Genomic DNA, 20,214 nt, shown 5'->3' with positions numbered 1-20,214 from the left:
GCCGTTTTCCTTAGCAATGATTCAATATGGAACCACCGCTGCTGCTTAGAAGAACTTTGCTTACCACAACGGGAAAATGGAACTCGCCTCGCACACAAAAATTTATCAAACAAACGGTAAAGATAGCGGATGGAAATGAACTCACACAAACTAAACAGAACTAACAGAGCTTAACAACGTAACCAGATGAACACAACTCAGATCGAACGAAAAGAAAAGAAAAACGAAACTAAAAATACAGCAATCACTATCAGTCGGTCGGTTTTTTTCTTGGCCCTTCTATCCGTTTGCTGGTGGCTGATACTTCGTGACCCTAAAACCGGGAACTGCACAGATTCGCAGATGCAATGACTCTAAACGGTCCCGTCCACCACGGACACGACCTTCACGGCACGGTTCGTTACAAAACACACGAAAAATCCCACTGGATGCACCAACCTCCCCCCAACGGTGGGGCTACTGCGGTCTAGGTTGCACTGCCCCGTAGCAAAGCACTAGCAACGCCTTGCACGCAGCAGTGCCTACTGGCCGAGCGCAAAACAAACGCAACCGTTCGCCAGGCGAACACACGGCACAATATGGTAGCGTTTCGTGGCGACCGTTTGCCCGAGGGCAACCCCCGGCTACTGAGCGAATCGGGTGACCTGGGCGACCCGAGGCACTCCGCACACAAACGTTGCCAAAACAGACACACACACACACCCGCAAAGTGCACTTCCTGACGCAGGCAGACTGGTTTTCGCCACCTGTTTTGTGCGCTTCTGGCCCGGGAACGATACATTGGTTGCGCGCGTGTGTGCGCTACGAAGCTTTCCGTGGCAAAAGAACTCAAAAGCTTCGGCTCGTCCGGAACACAGATTGGGGATAGGGGAGAAACGGAAGAACAAAACGAAGAGAGTGCAATACATTATCCGATAGTGAGTACATTTCCCTTTTCATTATTGGAGAAACATTTAATTTCCATTAACTGGTTATTGGTTGGTCGAAAGTGTTCGACTTCACGATGTCTTGAAGCGGAGTTTATCATCACGGATACGAATCGTCTAGAAGCCTCTACAAAATGACTTTTTGATGAGTATCTTACATCCACATCAGCTGGCCATGTCACTGAGTTAGTTTGGTTTGCGAGCAATTAAATCGACTGCCATTGAACGTGACGAACATGACAAACGCACCAATACGAATCTGGTTGGTAACCCATTTAAAACATCAGCAACTTTATCAAATTCGTTACTTGAAGGCATAGCTAAAATGTTTATTAGGGAGCGTCTGCATTATTTGACGCCTGGTTCACGATACTCCGAAACAGCCCAAATGTATGCAATACGCACATCAGCTCAAGCACCGAAAGCGATTGAACCACAATATCAATCATAGTAATCGATGTACAAACATCATAATATTTAAATGTATCCAACCATCATCTAGTGATTGGGGAGACCTAACAACACCCCCCACCCCCTCCCACACCCACACACATGTAAAAGATACACAAGATAAGGTTATCATTTTGTCCTTCGCATCAAACATACCATTAATCTTGTTGTTGCCGTTTTTGTTGTCTTGCTTGCGTTTTTTTCGCGGTTCAGCTATCCTTGTGTGTGTTTTTTTTTCTCTTCTCCACCCGATCGCAGCAATCGTTCGTTTCCGCGTTGTCGTCACTCACTAGCGGAAGAGTGTGAGGGTGTTGTTGTTTCTGCTGCCGTTTTTCTTGCCCGCCTTCCTTATGATAGTATTTGTTAGGCGCTTCGGAGCAAAACAAAGTTAAAAGGAAAAAACCATCCTCCCTCCCCAAAAACAAAGCTGTCACTTCTTTTCCACGCACTGCTGTTATCTGATATGACACTCGGTTTAGGCTCACACCCCTCACCGAAAAAATGGGGTTTTGTGGGTCCGTTTCGTAATGGGGCTGTTCTTATGTTTTCGAAAGCACAAATACGCTAGGCACTTTATTTAGCACGATGTTGGTAAGCGTGTAACATCCACCCAGTGTTCGCTGCATCGCTTTAGAGCGGTATTGTTTGTTTACCGCAGAAAGGGATATGTGGGCCTGTGTGTTGGGAAGAAAACAAGGACCATCCGCGAAGATTGGAACGAATCAGTACAATTATCGAACGTTTCGCTGCCGTTTGTTAAACACCTTCTTTTCTGTCCATTAATTTGCTGCCTATTTGGCGTTTTGTCAAAAGTTACACCTTCTGCCAAACGTCCTGCAGAACCACTTTCGGATCGCGGAAAGCAGCAGTGTCCTTTACTACGCGTCCCGTACCGTCCTACGCGTCGGTGTGTATTTTGCTGGCAAATGACACTTTGCGACTGTCGACCGTCGATGGCAAAGCTGACGGAACACGTTCGGCTCGGAATTTCCGAACCTGTGGTGGGTTCCGGATCGGTCGGTAACACACCACCCACCGCACGCTGGGAACCAAACACACTGTTGCGCTTTTCGCACGTACGCGAGAGCTGCACAAACGCACACTCATAAACCAGCGCTTCCTACGGCGTGTGCGATCGATAGCTTTTAATGTGTTCGGTTTGGAAAAAAAAACCGCGCAATGCGCAGACTCCGCCAACAAGATACGGCCTGCTGTGTTCCGTACAACACCGGCGTGTGTGTGTGTGGGTGAGTGTATTGTTAATATTTTCTCTCGGTTTCCCGTTTTTTCATTCTTCGCCATTTATCAAACTGTTGACGTAGATGCGCTCTTGGCGCTGCTCATTGATAAAATTCATACTTCACGCGCGAAAGGCGACCATTCCCACGCGTTGCTGACCATACTGCACAACCCCTGCTGGATGAGGGATCCAGATGGACGAAGATGTATGATTAAAAGCATCGTAGACAACGTGTATTTTTTCGTTCTTTATTCCGTTAATCGTACTTTGAAGTTTATTATATTAACTTGATTTAAACCACTGTGCAGATATCTTCTGGAAAATGAGAGATTCCTCGTCCTTTGTAGAAATACAGTGACCCAATACTTTAAAGGAGTAATGTTTAAAAAACTCACAGCAAAGCTACTTGAACTATTTAATGAATGAACTCATCCCAGTCTGGACTTAAGGTCCCACATACCCTAAGGGACGATATTAGGTTGTTAGGTGTAATTCTCCTGACATTCCTGAAGCATCGGAATCAACAGGAGAGAGCTCAATTTGTAGTCAAACTGTAATTATTTAAATTCTCTTTCTATACCCAGAAATAAGCTCTTCTTCTTTTTCTACATCGGTATAACAAGATTCTAGAGACTCTTGCAATTTCTGGTGTTCTTTGACTTTATTCACCCTTAGTAGCAGAAGTGTGCTTGGTTCGGGTCGGATTTTGGACCGGTCCTGTTGTGTAAAGGCTAGCGCCGCCATCAAATACACCATCGGGCCTCCCTAAAAAGCTCTACCATTAACAAATTACTAACCGAGCAGGTCCGGAATAAGACCTAGGGCAAGGAGGATATGAGAAATTTGTACTCTCTTCAACCGAAATGCGAATATTAATACGGCGTAGAGCCATTATAATTATAATACATAAATAAACTAACAAATTACTCCTGATTTGTAATAAATTATTAATATGCAGCTATAAGAGGGAGCTCGCAAAATAGTACACTACTATAAGAGCAGTCATTTGAAAGGATTCAATTAAAAAAAAAACAAACTATGTTATATATGTTACACATGTAAGATCTCCCACAGCGTTATTTACACTACACACAAACACGAACACAAAACATTCACGTAGAAAATGGATTCCCGAAGGACGTACGGCGATACTGCAATCTCCATCCCCAATTGTGTTCACATTAACACATTGCTTCCGTCCTTGCTTCCTGTCGCATTGCTAAAAGAAAGCCAAACAAAAACCTTCCACGATGATAAAGCATCAAAGCGTACTGTGAACATCCTTGAAACAAGTGTTGCGCAGTATCAATCGGAAACTCATTCCAGCCAACCTTACATGGGGATTTTCTTCCGATGGAGTTGCTTCCCGTCCTGGTGTGCTGCCTGGGCCTGGGTATGGCCTTGATTGCATGCTTCATCGGGTGCGTGTGTGCCCTTCATCTGTGCAATTCATTACATGTAGTGCGTGAGAAAGCAAATTCCAAGAGGCGATGCCATTAACCTAACACGCGTTGCGGGAGGGTATGTAATACGGAACGAAAGATGTAACTTCTAAACTAGCTGGATGTAAATTTAATGCAATCATTTGTTTTATAGCAAAATCACGAATGTTTATTGCGAATTGTTCGTATTCATTATCTTCTCGGTGGCTACTTTTGGGGATGCCACCTATATGACTATAACGTCTGATGTAAAGTCGTTTATTAAACATTCTCCTAAATTCGTCCGCTTTGCATGATCGCTTGATCTGTTTAATACAAGTTGGCGAAAAGTTGTTTTCTCAACGAACTCTAGAAACAAAATGTACTACAAAATCAGGTAAAGTAAAAGAAATGGTTCGTTCGTCTTTATTACATTGTCCCGAGATTGTTCGTCTGCTTCATTTCGAGGCCCATCGCGAGCGCCAACCTCAAATGGTCAGTAATAGTATAAGGTGTACCGTGGGAGCGGCTCTGTTGTTCTGTGACTTTCTTACGCGCTAATTGCTTACCGATAGAGGGATCCCGGCTTAGTTTGGGAAATGCTAACCGGCTAAAACGGAGATGATATCGTTCCGTGGCTACGAATGTATAAAACTACATTACTTCTCACATTTTGTCACACTCGTTTCAGCTCGTGCTCATTACACCGTTGTATTTCCATTACAAGTATGGTATAGATGCTACGCCAAACATTCGTTCAATTAGGATAGCTAATGCACATGTGTAAAATCGTTACCAACAGTCTTACCCCGTTGACCGGGTTGCTTTGTTCGTGACGATTTTGTTAGCAGAACGTTTTTGATATTAGAGATTTGTTTCGTACTGAGCAAAATGAGTTTTAAAATAGGAATCCTTCATCGTTCTGATATGGTAGATCACGTGTGTTGAGCTTTGAAAGACTTCCGACCGTAAGAATGCTCGGAAAGGGAATTTATGAAACATTAGGCTAAAGTATCGTTACGAGAGAGAGACACCCCGTCTTTTAACTTCTAACAACGTGAGAGAAAAAAACTTTTTAAGAGAGCATAATTTTAACGATAGTAATGTATATAAATATATGTATAGATATATAAAGATAGACCGATCGCATCAAATTACCCAATTTCTTTTGTTATTCCTCAATATGTAGCGTCGAAAGATTAACATAGCATCTCGCGAGATAAATTCTACTCTTTCCCCCAATAGTAACTATCTGTAAATACGCTTCAAACGAGTGCACAGGTAATAAATGTTGTAAAGGAATCGTTATTTCATTGGATGTTTTTCATCATCCTTCTTTTGCATCTTCAAACATTCCAAACGAAATAGAGATATTCAAATTTTAGCTAGGACGCATTGTAGAAAAGTGTTTAAAATTTCATAACGTATTTAACGTGTTTGCAGCTACTATCTTAAACTAAACGGTATCTCTATAATTTACGGTACTGGATTAATTAGGACAGAAATGTATCGGTATTGCTTTCCTTGCACGGTTCAAAGATTTTTCCCCTTATAAAAACTTTCCCATTCTTACACAACAAAATAGATTTCTATCTCACTTCAATTTGCCGTTAAGCTAGTTTTAAAGGAAAAGGTAAATAATTAATTTAGGAGAAGATGTTAAAAAAAATGCTTGAAATGATAAAAAAAAAATCTTCAACAGCAATCCGGTCTTAACGACCGGAAAACGATTTCATTGTGAGTTAAATGCACGTTTTCATCCCCTCTTTAGTTCACTACATTTGGGGTGTTGTATTGGTACTGTTTATGAAAATTCCTGCTACCATCAACAGCCGGAACAATATGCGCACATATCGTACACATCGCGGGTAATGGTTAGGTGAAAACTACAAGTGGAGAAAAAAATGTAATGCTAGAACATATTAAGGCAATTTTTATCATATCACCGTCTGGATAATGTGCGACTGAAGTGTATAGTGTACACAAAAAAAACGTACACACACATCATCATCACCATCATCGTCATGGGCCATTTAACCAGCTAAGGTGTAAACAATAAAAATGTGGAATGCTGGACTGGTAGCTTTAAGTTGATAAAATTCGATTCAAGCGTACTGGCTCTCTCTCTCTTTTGCTTTCTCTTGTGGGGCTCGTATCCCATATATCCTTCTCTCATTTCAGCGACGTTACCATCGGAGGGTTTGATGAACCAGCGACAAGTACCGAACCATCTTCGATCTCTGCCAGCGGTTGTGTCATTACCGATTGGTCAAGATCAACATCCAATTCCTTGTCTTGCAGTTGTTGTTCCTGCTTCTGTTGGATTGCGTCGTCACTATCGGAGGATTCGGTGTCATCGAGCGCACTCGAATCGGATGAACTCACACTGAACTCGGCATTGGCGCCATCGAATGTTTCGGAATCTCCACCGCGCAGCAACATTAGTTTGTCAAATCGTTCCGAGCTAAACGCCATATTAACACCTCCGGTTGCGCTGATCGTGGAGGATACAGCCGACGAAGAGGCGGTTGTTGACGGTACTGTTGTAGTTGAAGTCGAGGACGGCAATGCTAGTGAGATGGGTAGCTTTCCGTTGCTACCACCATTATTACCGCTCACTTCCTGACCCTTGCGGATGGCCATTGTAGCGTCGGGCTTTTCACCGGAGCTGATAGCATTGCCACGGGGTAGTATGGCGGGTTGCTGCTGTGACAGAAGCATGTGATCGGCCACGGAGAACGATTGCTGCTGTTGCTGTTGTCGTTGGCGTTGTTTCGCTGCCGAAAGCACCGACAGATGCTGGTAGATAAAGTTGCGATCCATGCTACGTACCAGCTTGTACGATTTGCTCATCAGGAAGCGTCCGATGCTTTGCACGTACTCATCAACGTCGATAATCATTTCGTCCTCTTCGTAGTAATGTACCAGATGAATCGAGATCACTTTAATGTTTACGCGGTCGAAGGGGATGGTTTGAAGAATCTAAAATAAGGTATACAATGCATTAATAAATGTTATAGTTTACACAAAACTAGAGATTGATCCTGTCGTGCTCTGAGCCAAATACAAGTTCGATAGATTATCGAACAAAACAACCATATGATTATCCAACTCATATGATCTGATCTCATAATCAATTTGATTTAATGTCACATAAGTATTTTGTTGCTTTAATGTATCAAAAATCATATTAATATTACGATTATTGTCCAAATATCTGTCCTGCGACACGACATGACTCAAATGTAATGAAGATCGTCATTGGTCCACTGTAACTCGAGTTTTCGATAATTGTTAAAAATTAAAAGAAGAATCCGTTCTTATCGTCTGATAGCGTAAAGTATATACAGTAAAAATCCAACCCACAAGAAGAACCAGAAGCCACAGAAACACACACATAATAGAAATTCTTGCAGTCGATAGAAATAAAAATGGAAAGTGACGACATGTGACCGTCGTCATGGAACTACACGCAGTTATTTTGTTCGATACTGTGGGCTCTAACTCTTTCCCCAACTATCCCCCACAAGCTTTTCAGAAAACTTCTTTTCCGGCAAAAGAATCAACAGAAAACACCTACAACCCCCGGAGCTCTCGGAAAGGTCAGCTGACAAGCGTGACAATACTTCCATCAATCCCGGATGCTTTCACTCACCTGCAGTTCCTGTCCGTGACAGCCAAGGCTGAGCAAATCGATCGATGTTCGATTGACGGCAAGCATTAGCGTGTACACCGGGAAGCATTTGACACGCGGATGAAACCATTCCGTCTCTTCGTCCAGCACGCTGTTTATCTGCACCTCACTGTCATCGTCGTGGTGCAGCGTCACCTACGGATCGATAAAATGACATCCGATTAGTATGGAACGGGGGATCAACACGAAAAAAAAACCGCACCCCCCCTCCCTATCCCAACACCTACCTCCTTCGGGTACGTGTTCGGCGAAAGGCACGCATGAATGACCTGCACGTTCGAGCGGAAGGCGTTCTGTTTGCGCAGCGAAAAATATTTGCGCGGATCCGGTTCCACCAGGTAGCCGCCCCAGTTCATCGTCTCCGCCAGCCACGGGGCCGTCATCATCGCATCGCTGTTACCGGTCAGCGATTGGAAGAACGTCCCGAAACGCTTCCGGCCAAGCAGGTCCGATATCAGGTGTGCCATCTCCGGTGTCAGCTCGTGCCGGTTGGTAAAGTTCAAATGCTCCACCGGTGCGTTCGCGTTGCGCATGAACGTCATCGGGTACTTCTTCATGTGTATATCCCGTACGTACTTGACGAGTGCCGGATTGTCCTGCGGTACCCCCATCAGATCGTAGTCGCGCGACATATTCAGCCGGAACTGCTGGTGGCGTATTTCTGTGGGTGGGAAAAGAACACCAGAAGCGAGAAGAGAATTAAACTGTGAACATGATTTTGAGACGGCTACAGGGGAAGTTGCAGAAGATAAAAACGAATAAAAGCTGCTAGCTTAACCAAAATCGGTGGCCTTAACGACACGGTTTACGATCACAGCGCGCAGTCAATTCTCACGGACCGGGATACCGTGCGATGAACGATATTCAAACAAGCAACATATGAACCACAAAAACCGCATCCGAAAACTAACTGTACGAACTCTGTGCCTGTATCTTTAGGAGGGGTAACCAAAAAAAAAAAAAAAAAACACCACCCTATCGAATGCCGAACCGTGTCGAATGGCAAAGAGATGCGAATGTTTGAGAGGATTAACGTTTGGGGCACTTTCGGCATGTCTGTTTCGTGTCTTAAAATCACACACACAGCCACATCAGGCGGCCGGGACTTGTGAATTTTGATACCGACCACAGAGCCCCCGCGCCTCCAAATGAAGCCAACATAAAAGCCTTTTCATATTCAAAACTCTCTGTCCCTTTCCCTCTCTCTCTTTCCAGGGGTGAGGAACGTTACCCAAAGAAAATCGTAACATTAAACGCTACCCCTATCGTACGGAGCGGAGCGACGAGAGTGTATGACACCGGGATGAGCCACCCGAAACGGATTGTGGTGACGAGATACGATCGTGATATGTGGGAAGAAGGTTAAATTCTGTCAAGTAATCCTCTACCGGTGAGCGTCACCGCGGCCAACTAACCGGTGACGGCAACAAGTGCTTCCGTTGAGCGGTGTGCCGCCCTGCCGGTAACGATGATATGTGGTTGACGATGATATAAAAAAAAAACACCGGAGGGAACTTAATTGCATCTGCGTTTTAAAGGCTTCGGTAGGTGAATTCTGGAAGCTTTTGGGCGATTGAAAGCTGAAACGATTCGATTCTGATAGTGTAGCTGGGCATGTACGGAAAGACCCAAATAACTAAACGAAGAAGTCTTACTGGGTTGTAGTCATCGCAGCTGCATCTATTACATATTTTTTGAGTAGAATATTGGCGATCACTTCTTGCCTTCTTGAGAAATGCTCAAGACTTTAGCGTAAGTGTATGAATATCTAGCGCAGGTTAAGTTCAGTTCCCGGGTTTTGCTTCTCGTTGCACAGACGGCCGCTGGTAGCTTTCGATCCGGTGGAAAGTGAAGTCAAGTGAATTTCGTACCATGAGTCAGCGAGAATCACACCCTGATTGTTTAATGATAGACTATGTTCGATTTCCTACGCGTGCAACGTTCCCACCCGGCCACGCGTTGTGTAAATCGAATCGAACTTTTACCCGAATTGACCACTGATTAGCATCGCTCCGCCCGCAGCACGTGCTTTCGACCGACCTGAACGCCTTTCGACCGTAAATAATGCGCGTCTCTCGCCCACTGGGGAGAACCCAATTTCCACTCCCTGGCTGGTGGGGGGGGGGGAACTAGCACGCGCCACAATTTGCGTACCCCGGGGCCTTTAGCGAACCGAACGATTGGATTCACCTTCCACGCATTTTTTCTTTTTTTGCTCCCGACTGTGGCTCACGCTTTCGTTCTGCACTGACTCGACAATCTGCGGACCGATCGCCGCGTAGAACAAGCGCAGCCAAGCCGCTTTTCCCATTCCTTTGCACGGTGTGGTTTGCCTTTAAACGCTAATGTAGCAAAGAAAACTCAGCACGGCAATCGGACACACCGGGCGCAAACAGCCAGAGAACTCTCCTTTTACAATCTCCACACGGTATATCCCAGCAGCCAGCTAGTGGGGGCTACAATTGCTGTGAAATTAAATGCATCAATCGGAGCAATTTGCTTCACTCCTTTCATTTGGATTCTGGCGTGGTGCAAAAGGCAATTTTATCTTCGCTCACAATCGGTCTCATTAAAAGCGTTTAGCAGCAAATTGTTATATTTTTTTTTCTTCTAATTGAAATAGTAAAAGCACGGAGAGTTCGTATTTACCGGTGCTTTTAAAGGGATGTTTTATCGATTGCCCGGGCACAAGCTGGAATGGTCCGAATAGTCATTGAATCGTGTGGTAAAATGATCATGTTTTAAAGAATTCGTTCTTTTCCCTTAACCTTTTTTCTCGTTTAACATCAGTAACATGTCGGGCATTCCGCAACAAAAGGCATGCATGTTGTGGACCACCTTTTTGTACGAATTTTGCACCAAATTTCCGGTCTGTTTAAGTGTCGCTTCCGTCCCCGACACCGATGGTAGACGATTTTTTGTTAGCTCGGTAGCAAACCATGGATCATGGTGCAGTGTTGTGGAGTTATAAACTAGAGCACTGAGGCACCAAGTCACTGACGCTCTACCGACTGCTACTGCTTATGCCAAGAAGGTGGAAAAAAATGTTTGCATAAATCAGCAAAAACTGACAAAACCCCCTAAATGCAGTAGGATCACTTTCATGCCAAAGCAATGGCGAAAAAATGGGCGACCAGCCGGAAGTGATTGGCTGGACGAGTACATGCACCAAACTGAAGAGGAGAGAAAAATGGTAACGTATGCTATGCCTGGGAACTTTAGTAAGGTTAGGAATATTGCATGTGAAAAAGTTTCCGTTGGAAGTTATGAACTCGGCTTTTTCTGGGAAAATTCTTGGGTGGATGTCTGTACATGAAGATTAAGGCTAGTGTTGGATGAATCTGATTCAGATTTTCATGAGTCCTCAACGATATATGAATCCTCATAGATTTATTATTCGTAATGAATTCATGAATCTTTAGAGATTCCTCTCGTGATTTGAATGACTCTTCTAAAAGTTTCATTAAAACCAACACTAATTGCAAAGAATATCTTCAATTTATAAGATGGGTTTTGTGGGGCAGACTGGTGGCATGATGGTAGCGGCACCGGTCTTCACACGTACGGACCGTACCAAAATCCCATCCGGACCAATCCTCCCTTACGTAAGGACTGACTATCCAGCTACGCATAAATAAAGTCACAGAAATTCAAAAATGACACCAGGCCTTAGACCTCCTGAAGTTGTTGTGCCGATTAAGAAGACGATGGGTTTTGTGATCGGATAATCAAGAAATCACACTTTTGGAAGGCACAGAGAGAGGAGGTGTAGCATTGTAAAAACTATTAAAATATGAAGTTAAACCATGAAACATACACTCGCTATACGGATGATCGTTAATTAGCGATCACCCTTTTGACGGTCGGCACAGAGTCAAAAGCAGCAAACGCGCGATCGATTTCGCATGATTCTTCAAGAAACTCGTCGCACGTCTCCGAACCCACGCACCGACAAATAAGCAAACAAAACAAATGAGTAAGCATAAATCATCTACAGAGCTTAGCAACAGCTATCGCCATCCACCCAACCATCATTGTGGCAGCAAAATTCTTCGTCATTAGTAGCACCCGTCATTATAACCCGGGACGTTGAAAGAACGTCCGGGAAGGCAGACGAATAACGAAAACAGGGTGATAATCAGAGGGCATCAGGGACTGTTATTACTGAGGGATCTTTTTTGGCTGCGTATCTTCAAAGTGGAACCCAAGAAGAGATCGAATGGAAGCCAAGCTATTATGTTTAAACATTGTCCTTCAAAAAATCGCAGAGTTATAATACTCATCCAGTCAACAAAGCTTAATTAAATAATTGCAATGACACAGAAACGTTTAGTATTCCCGACGCGCCTTAGCCGCAACGTGACACATACAACTCGTACGAAGGGGGAAAGAAACAATTATTTGTCGCGGTGACAAATTCACACAAACATGGACTCGGTTTAATTAACGACCCGCATCAAGATTCGCATCGCGCACCAGTCGACCGTTTGAAACACTACACCGAACCAAAAACGACCAGCGCCATGTTTCGCTAATTGATTAGCAAGCCGATCCTCATTCGCGATGACGATGATGATCATCGTTAACCGACGATTCGCCCGTCAGCTGCTACAGGCGCTACGGAACAAACTAGCGCATGGCCGGTTTTTTAACCGTTTTTCTCTATCCGCTACCGGGCATTTCCTTCACTGGGGTTATATCTTGAGGGTCAGTGTTAACACCGCAGCGGGTCCGATTATTATCCTGATCCCATTGCCATTCACAGTTTTGTGTGCTTCACGTTGGAAGCCTCTTCCTCTTTGCATTCTGCCCCAAGTGCAGCCAGACGGCGAACCACACTCCTCACACCCTTTTCGGTGCCCTGCCACAAACTTCCTATCTGTAAACCGACCTATCTCGGGTTGGTGAAACGGACAAACAAAAAAAAAACTGCACCGCTGCGTGTCGTGTCGACAACACATAATTTCGCACCAACATATGATTGGCGTAGCTGTGTTTGCTGTGGTCACTGTTCGTTCACCAACGGCAAAAAAGGAGCTGGTGGTGGCAAAACCGTTCCTATTGGAGTTCGGTTCCGTCTCGCACACATACTGCAATAACACCCGAACTGCCCAGCCAAATGTGTGGTATTATGATGATAATAATATATTTCCCACCGAAAGGGCATTCGGTCTAAAAACAGCTGCAGGCAACACTGTTTAATATGGGGCTAAATTGAGCTAATTTGCCACAGCAGCGACTGTTAGAGCTGTGGGTTCGGGTAAACGAGGTACTCCTTTTTCTCGAGCTCGAGCTTAAACTTAGCATAAAGTAAGACATAAAATTAACATATGGCCAGAGTCCGAGCAGTACAACTCTTCCACAAAGGCACACTGTGTTTTGTTATGCGGAGAAATTTGAATCGTTTTGAGCACTTTGGAAGCATTATTGATAGATAATTGTGAGAACTTTTGTCTCGATCGTTATGCGAAAGGAAACAGTGCTTTCAAATATCAACAAGGCAAAGGCATAGGATAGTAAATTATGTTTAAACAGTTTTAAAATGTTCATGATGTTCCGGACGATGCATCACAAATTCTATTCATCGCCTCAACAGAGCGGCCACTTAAGCGGAACACTTCACCGCACAACAAAAGGTTCTGCAGCTAATCGGAATACTTCGTGCGTAGCCGGTTACAAACGAGCACCGGATGAGGATATTATTTAAATAAATTTTCTCGCTCATCAGTAAATGAATCTGCCGCCGGTGCAATAATCTCGTTGCCCGGCCCATAAAGCAGCGAACGGGCGGGAAGGTTACCGTCCGAACGGAACCGACCATCTAACAAGTTTCCATGATGGCCGGTAAAAAAAAGGCCCGTAAGATATCGCGCGTACCCCAGAAGGAACCGAAAGCGACACCTGAAACCGATAAAAGAAGCAATAACGACTCACGGGATGCGTTTGCTTTATCTCGGCGGAACGTTAAATCGGCTTATAGGCTTCTTTTCTTCCTGTTCGTAACCATCGCTACTCGGTGCCGCCGCCCAGCAACAGATGGAGATGTCCAGCGTGTGCGTACCACAAACGCCGCTCCATAAGCCACCATTACCATGTCCGTGGCGGTCCATGGGAGATTAGCCATTCAAGTCTGAAGTGACCCAAACACGCTGCGGAATGTCGTTTAAGGTGCTCCTTCTACCTTCAACCAAAAGGGCCGGAAATCGATTTCATCTTCGACAATGGGCCGCCTTGGTTGTTAAAGGTTTTATTTGTTATACTTTCCATTTTGTTGTGTATTTATTGTAAAATATTTGATTTCAACAGCGGCGACGAGCTACTGAGGTTTAAAAATGTAGCTTGAACTAAGCTTAAACTCTCAATTAGTTTAACTTTTCACTTAGATGATGTGCATCCTTGATGCACAAACGTAAATCTATTCAGAAACCCCAATAAATGGTGAAATTAAATAATTATTTCTTCTAACTCCTATGCTTTGATTAAAAAATGTTTAAAGCTTTAAAAAAATATCCTCATCACGGGCTGTTACTTGTGTTACTTGCCAAATTCTATTTAATAGAAAGAAACTGTCCATCGTCTAAACCGATAGTATAACTTCACAACATTACGGATCATAATACTATCATACGATCTTATAGACGAACTACAAAAACAAATTTAAGCTTTATAAATCATTGACAGCTGTAAAACGCCAGAGAATATATTTATTCTTTAATGAAAATTACTAAGTTTACCAGCAACTAGTTTACCGTTTATTCCGCCTAGAACATCAATCTTTCCAAAACCCCATGCCACATGAAGTATGGGTCAGAAACTCCGAAACCAAAAACACAAAGATTGGTACCCAGCACCAAAGTGTCCAACCAGCCTTAAAGGGGGCCTCCGCATAGCAAACGGACAAAACCAAACAAACAACCGTTGGCCGGAAGTTGAGTGACCTTCTTTTGCGTGGTCACCACCCAACTATCCCCAAAATCCAAAACCTCCTCCTTTCACCTACAGGCCTTTCATCTCTCCTCGCATGCTAGCGTAAACGCACCACCGGCCGCCATTAAAATCTGAAGAATCTAACGTAGGAAAAGAAAGCACCATTTGCTTCGTCAACGTGCGCGAGCTTAGCATATAGAGAGAACGCACAGTCCGCGGTCGTCTAGTGAAGACTTGCGTACCATTAATGCCGAGAGCGGGTGCGCGCGCGCGCGTGAGCCTTAACTCTCCCAAACGAGTCGGGGGTCTTTCCGTTTGGGGTGCGTTTTATTGGATTCCGGTGGGGCTGTTTTTCAACGCGGACTCCTAGAGCTTATTTATTTATTTATCTGCTTCTTACCACAAAAATTTGCCCACTGCGGCAATACCGGAACAGGGGTACCGGCGGTTTCGACGAGCGGATAACAAAAGGCAAGGTGAACATCTTTTTACGCAATCGCCCAACGATGCTGCGTTTCCTGGGTGAGCTTCTTCTCTTATGAGCGCACTCTTGCGACAGACAACTGCTGCTTGAAGATTTATACGAAAGCACCTACTCGAGATGGCTGTTTGGGAGGGTATTAACTACCCAACGGTTCGAAATGTAGCTCTGTTCGGGATGCCTTAAACCACAACTGAAAGACCTAACGAAACCACGAGCAACCTGACCGCCAGGTCCACTTCCAAACCGAGAAACAAATTATTTTCCTTCGTGTTTGGCATGCCCGGATCGTTTTGTGCGTACGGGTTAATGATTTAACTTTATAGCAAACACGTGCTTGCACACTCTCATGCAAATGACGCCTTTTTAACCTCCTTTTTTAGTTTGGGAACGGTAAGAAGTAAAAGGCAATCACTTCGAAAGGAAACCACCACCGAGTGGGGAAATCTAAAACGAACCGCCCAGAAGACGGCAGTTTCGATTTTTAACCCTACGCCGTTAATTAACATCGGCACAAGCTCGAAACGCAAAGTAGTGTATAACAAAACAACAACTCCCCACCCTTATCGCTTCATCATAACAGTGGCGAGCTTTTCAAACCCCGGCCGGAAGCCACTACCATCGAGTCGAGCGGGGTATGGAAAGAAATATTTCACATCCTTTCGAATTCGTTACGTTTTTGGACCCAGCAGCTACAATGCTGAAAGTTTGCCGAAAAACATATCGTTCGTGTTTGGCGGTGGTTAAGATATGCATGATTGCTTGGGTGACAAACTTGTTGCCCACCACGGATCCGATTATTGATTGATTGCGTGTCGCGAGGTCACACACACGACCGGCGGTAAGTTTTGGCGCGATTTATGCGGCCACGAAGGACCACACCGCAATCGTTGACCTAATAAAGCCAATCACCGGCTAGAGCCATGGAGTTATTTGGAACTATTGCTACCCTAATTTTTCTGATCCGAGCACTGAGCGGAGTACTTCAGCACCTAAAAAGGACCAGATTTATTATTCTTTTTCCTTCGCCAAACCCACCCACCACTTACCCGTGGTATCCATGTAGATAATCAGTACGGTGAGTACGGTCGCAAACGATATGATGCAGAGGGTCACCGGAAGCAGCTGCCGGAAGGGGGACGGTCCGAGGGGTGAGCTTTTCGAGGGCAGCTTCGAAGCACCCGAACCACCGGTCAGGCTGGCCGGGTTCGAGCCGGTCATCGTGCTGAACTGATGCAGATGAGGTAGTATATGGGCGTAGCTGTGCAGATGATGCTGCTGCTGCAGGTGCTGATGGTGCGGATTGTGCTGCGATTGTGCCTGCTTCTGTTGGCCACCATCTAGGCCACCGATACCACCGATTAGGATCGTTCCGGCAATGTTGGGAATTTGGTTCTGCTGCTGGTGCTGCTGCTGCTGTTCGTCCGATGACATTTTTCCTTTCTTCTCCTGGACTTTCGTCCTCATTCCATAACTGAAACGGTGCCGAGAAAATGAAGAAAGAAAGATCAGAACAGTTGCACAATTAGGATCGGATCGCTCGGTGTACCGTACGGTGTAACGTAATATAAGAACCCTTTCCGATATGAAAGGATGTACCCTTTACAATTCAAGTCCTGTTATGTAGCATTGTTGTCCCTAAAATGGAGCCATTCAATAGAATAACGTTTCTTTTTCTGTTACAAACTTTACCAGGAATAGAACCTCACCACTTCTAGCAGTTGCTGCAAGGAACAGAACCCTTTCGTAGTGTGTTTAACCCATCTCACCCGCTACACCGGATGGAATCGACGGTTGAACAACAACCCTCCCTGGGCGAACTTCTTTCACGCATGATCGAATATCAAAAAGCAGTCGAAGAACATCGAAGAACAAGCCCGAGAAGGTGTGCACCGAACCTAAGGAAATCGATTGTTATTACACTCGCAACGTTACATGGGTTACAGCGCAAGTAGTGATATGAACGCTAAAGAAGAGAACGGAGCAAAAAAAAAGTCTGGCACCGCACCCATCCGGTCTTGGGGTATTCCCGGGCCTTCGATATCTGTTCGTGCGATAGATGTCGCGTAGCGTGGGGAAAAGGTTCTTTTCTGTACTAACCCGCACACTTGAAGAAGACTGACGGCAATACCTCGCCGTGAAGAGTGTTGATGCAACTCATCCCTTTCCCTGCGCGTTGGGTTCGCAGGTGGACTCATGTTTCAAACAAAAAGGCCTCTAACCAGACTGTCCGGAACTGTTCAAGAGCCCGCATTTAATAATTTAAAACGTTTCTTGATAGACGGTTCATACATTGTGTGTTGAATTGATATCCTTGTGGCAGCAATCGGTTCCATTTTTTTCGGCCTTTACCTCGTAGCTACTAATACTGCTCTAAATACAGTTTTATTTATTAACACTAGAGCTACCGGATCAGTCATTTTGACTGGAACGCTTCATTTTTCATTATTTAATTTTTTGGGGCAAAACAATTCTACCATAATTGATGCCTGTTGCCTTTTACATACCTTTTCTGTAGCATGAACTCAAAAACGTACCTACCGTAAACGTAGGTCTTTGAAATTGTTAGTAAAGTGCGCATTTAAATGAAAAACGTTTAAATCCCTTGGTAGTTCGGGTGTGAATTAGAAAGAGCACGGAGAAATTGCTATTCTATTAAACATGAAATAAGTTTAGCTCCATTTAGAACCTTTCGCTAGCTCACAGGTTATTGTAACCTAAAAACTTCTCCCATCGTATATCAATTCCCGGCCGTATGATGCGTCCTTGCAAATACAATCTGATCTCTCGAAGTGCGTCACTTGAGCGCGTATAGTTGCGGGTCTCGGTATTCATTTCTATGCGGGCGTTTAAACGAAACAATCTCTCCTGAGCATGTAAAACACGTGCAAGGATGCTTCTTCCCTCCGAACAACTCCATCTATCGCATCCCTCCGATCCCAAGACTCATTCAGCAGATTTATTATTATTTGCACTCCTGCAACTGCTGCACATTCGTTTGTTGTGCAAAATTACACATAGGGGCAAATAAAAAAAAAAACAACAACCGACGATCTTCACTCGAGCGAAGATCCATTCTTATTGGGACACAGAAAGAATAAAAGAAAATCCCCTAACCGTTCGTATAAGGCAGGCACAGCCAGTACGCGCGGTGCGTGATGAATGAGTGGATGCACTGGAACTGTCATTTGATGGACAAAGAGCAGCACGGCGTGTACGTTTGCTGTGCCGTGTGTGCTCTCTAAGTTGTATTTTAATGATTCGGTGGTTGTTTTTTTTTTGTTCGTTTATACGCAATCTTCCTCCTTTATTGCACAGAGTGACGCCGTCGTTGACTGTCTGGGACACTCGGTGATCGGATCGGACACGAGCAATAGGCACCGTCCGCACTTCCAATCGCACCGTCTCAGACCAGTGTCCACGGTCCGGAGAGAAAGGTCGCAGCATATTTATGAGCACGCCGAGGTCATTCAACCGAATTATTGCCCTTTGTTACGATCATGCACATGTGTGGGTGTATGTGTTTGTGTGCATACTGTGTCGTTCTTTGTTATAATAATTTGCCCAAAGCGCGTAAGATGCACAGAAAGAGCGAGAGAGAGAGAGAGAGAAAGAAATCACGAATGCATTGGAATAAATTGAAGCGAGGATGGATATTGTACGGCACCAAACCCCGACTTAAATTAAGTCATCGAGCTTCACATTTGTCAATCTAAGTGACATAAATAATCCACATAAATCGTTTCCCATTCCCAGGGACAATACAATACAGTTCACTTAACCCCTTGATGAGAAAGATCAAGCATTCTTTTTCATATATCCGGGGCTCTCTCTGTCCACATATTAACACAATTGGGAGATGTTGGTAACTTGTAATGTGCTTCCTTGCCTTAATTTCACAAGCCAATTACAATACTACTGCTTGCTAGCTAAATGCTCCTGTCGAGGTTTGAACCCAGATCGGGCATGTTAGTGAAACATTCCTCATCGAAGACACTAATCGACCGACTGCCTCTGTTTAAGCAGATTCCCCATCGTATTCGACAGCATATTAGCTCTGAAATTGTACAGTCTTTTCCTGCGTTACGCGAATAATGCGTGCCAGAGTAATTCGTGTAACTCGAATTTCTTTTATAATTTCGATTATATTTAGAATTCAGTGATCGTTTTCTTCACGATACGTGCGTTTTCACGTGACGATGCACATTAGTAGTTGATATTTTTACGTTTATTTCGACAATTGGAGTAAATTTTTATCAAAATTCATGATTATAACCTTAAAATGTAATGCATTTTTAGGAAAATTTGCAATTTGACAAACAAAAATGATTAATATGCATGATCTTCATGAAGATCTACAGTATAGTGAATATGGTTGAAAGATTATTGTTTACTAGATTCTCACGACTTATCCAACTTGAACTAAGAACGTTGTTGTTATCTAGATAGGAAATAACTATTTACACCATTCTATCTAGCCTAGGGGTACTACGAAGCTGGATATGCTATATGTATTATGCTGTAATAAATCAGTCTCCTTGATCGGAGAGTATCTAACGTTTAATCATAATCGATAATCAACTATGAAGAAAATTTATACATTATCAGCATAGAAGAACGAATAACGTATAATAAGCTACTTTCCATCCAACCAATAATCACACCTGTTTCCTCATCTTCACTTCATCCTTTTCGTCCACAAGCTGTAGACCGTGTAGACCGTATACCGCATCGTAAAACAACTAGGCCAAGGAATGGCCCGCATCAATATCAACCAAACCACACTCAGCCATCAAACCCATCCCTCGCAGCAGTTGTAAAACGAGTAGCAGAAATTTGTTGTGCTTTACTTTCGGCCCGTTCGTTATCCTTCGACACTTTTCAAAATGTTCTTAACGGGTGCTTGCTCTGCTTATATCCTCTCCATGTTCCACCATTTCTCGTTGTCTGTCGTCAGCCATATGTGTGTGTGTGTGTGTCTTTACGATAGGAGGAAAAAAGGACGAATGCATAAAAGAACCTCCTGGCCATGGGCAAAGCAAAAAAAAGGATCGAAAAAGAGCCTTTCTTTTTGT

At 44.1% G+C, this 20,214-nt stretch overlaps 1 protein-coding gene across 1 annotated transcript; it reads right to left on the bottom strand.

Annotated features, from left to right (window-relative positions):
- Window positions 1-6,209: 6,209 nt before the first annotated feature.
- Window positions 6,210-17,660, bottom strand: LOC128712290 (protein Star). Its single transcript, XM_053807185.1, has 5 exons — window positions 17,647-17,660; window positions 16,189-16,613; window positions 7,959-8,392; window positions 7,693-7,866; window positions 6,210-7,019 (listed from the first exon to the last, which is right to left on the bottom strand). Exons 1-5 carry the CDS (start codon window positions 17,658-17,660, stop codon window positions 6,210-6,212), a joined length of 1,857 nt encoding a protein of 618 aa, XP_053663160.1.
- Between the last annotated feature and the right edge of the window lie 2,554 nt (window positions 17,661-20,214).

This window comes from Anopheles marshallii, chromosome 3, assembly GCF_943734725.1.
Source record: "Anopheles marshallii chromosome 3, idAnoMarsDA_429_01, whole genome shotgun sequence".
In the NCBI taxonomy this organism is placed as follows: Eukaryota; Metazoa; Arthropoda; class Insecta; order Diptera; family Culicidae; genus Anopheles; species Anopheles marshallii.
Note: the sequence above shows the minus strand (reverse complement) of the source record. Positions and strands in the feature narration are given on the sequence as shown.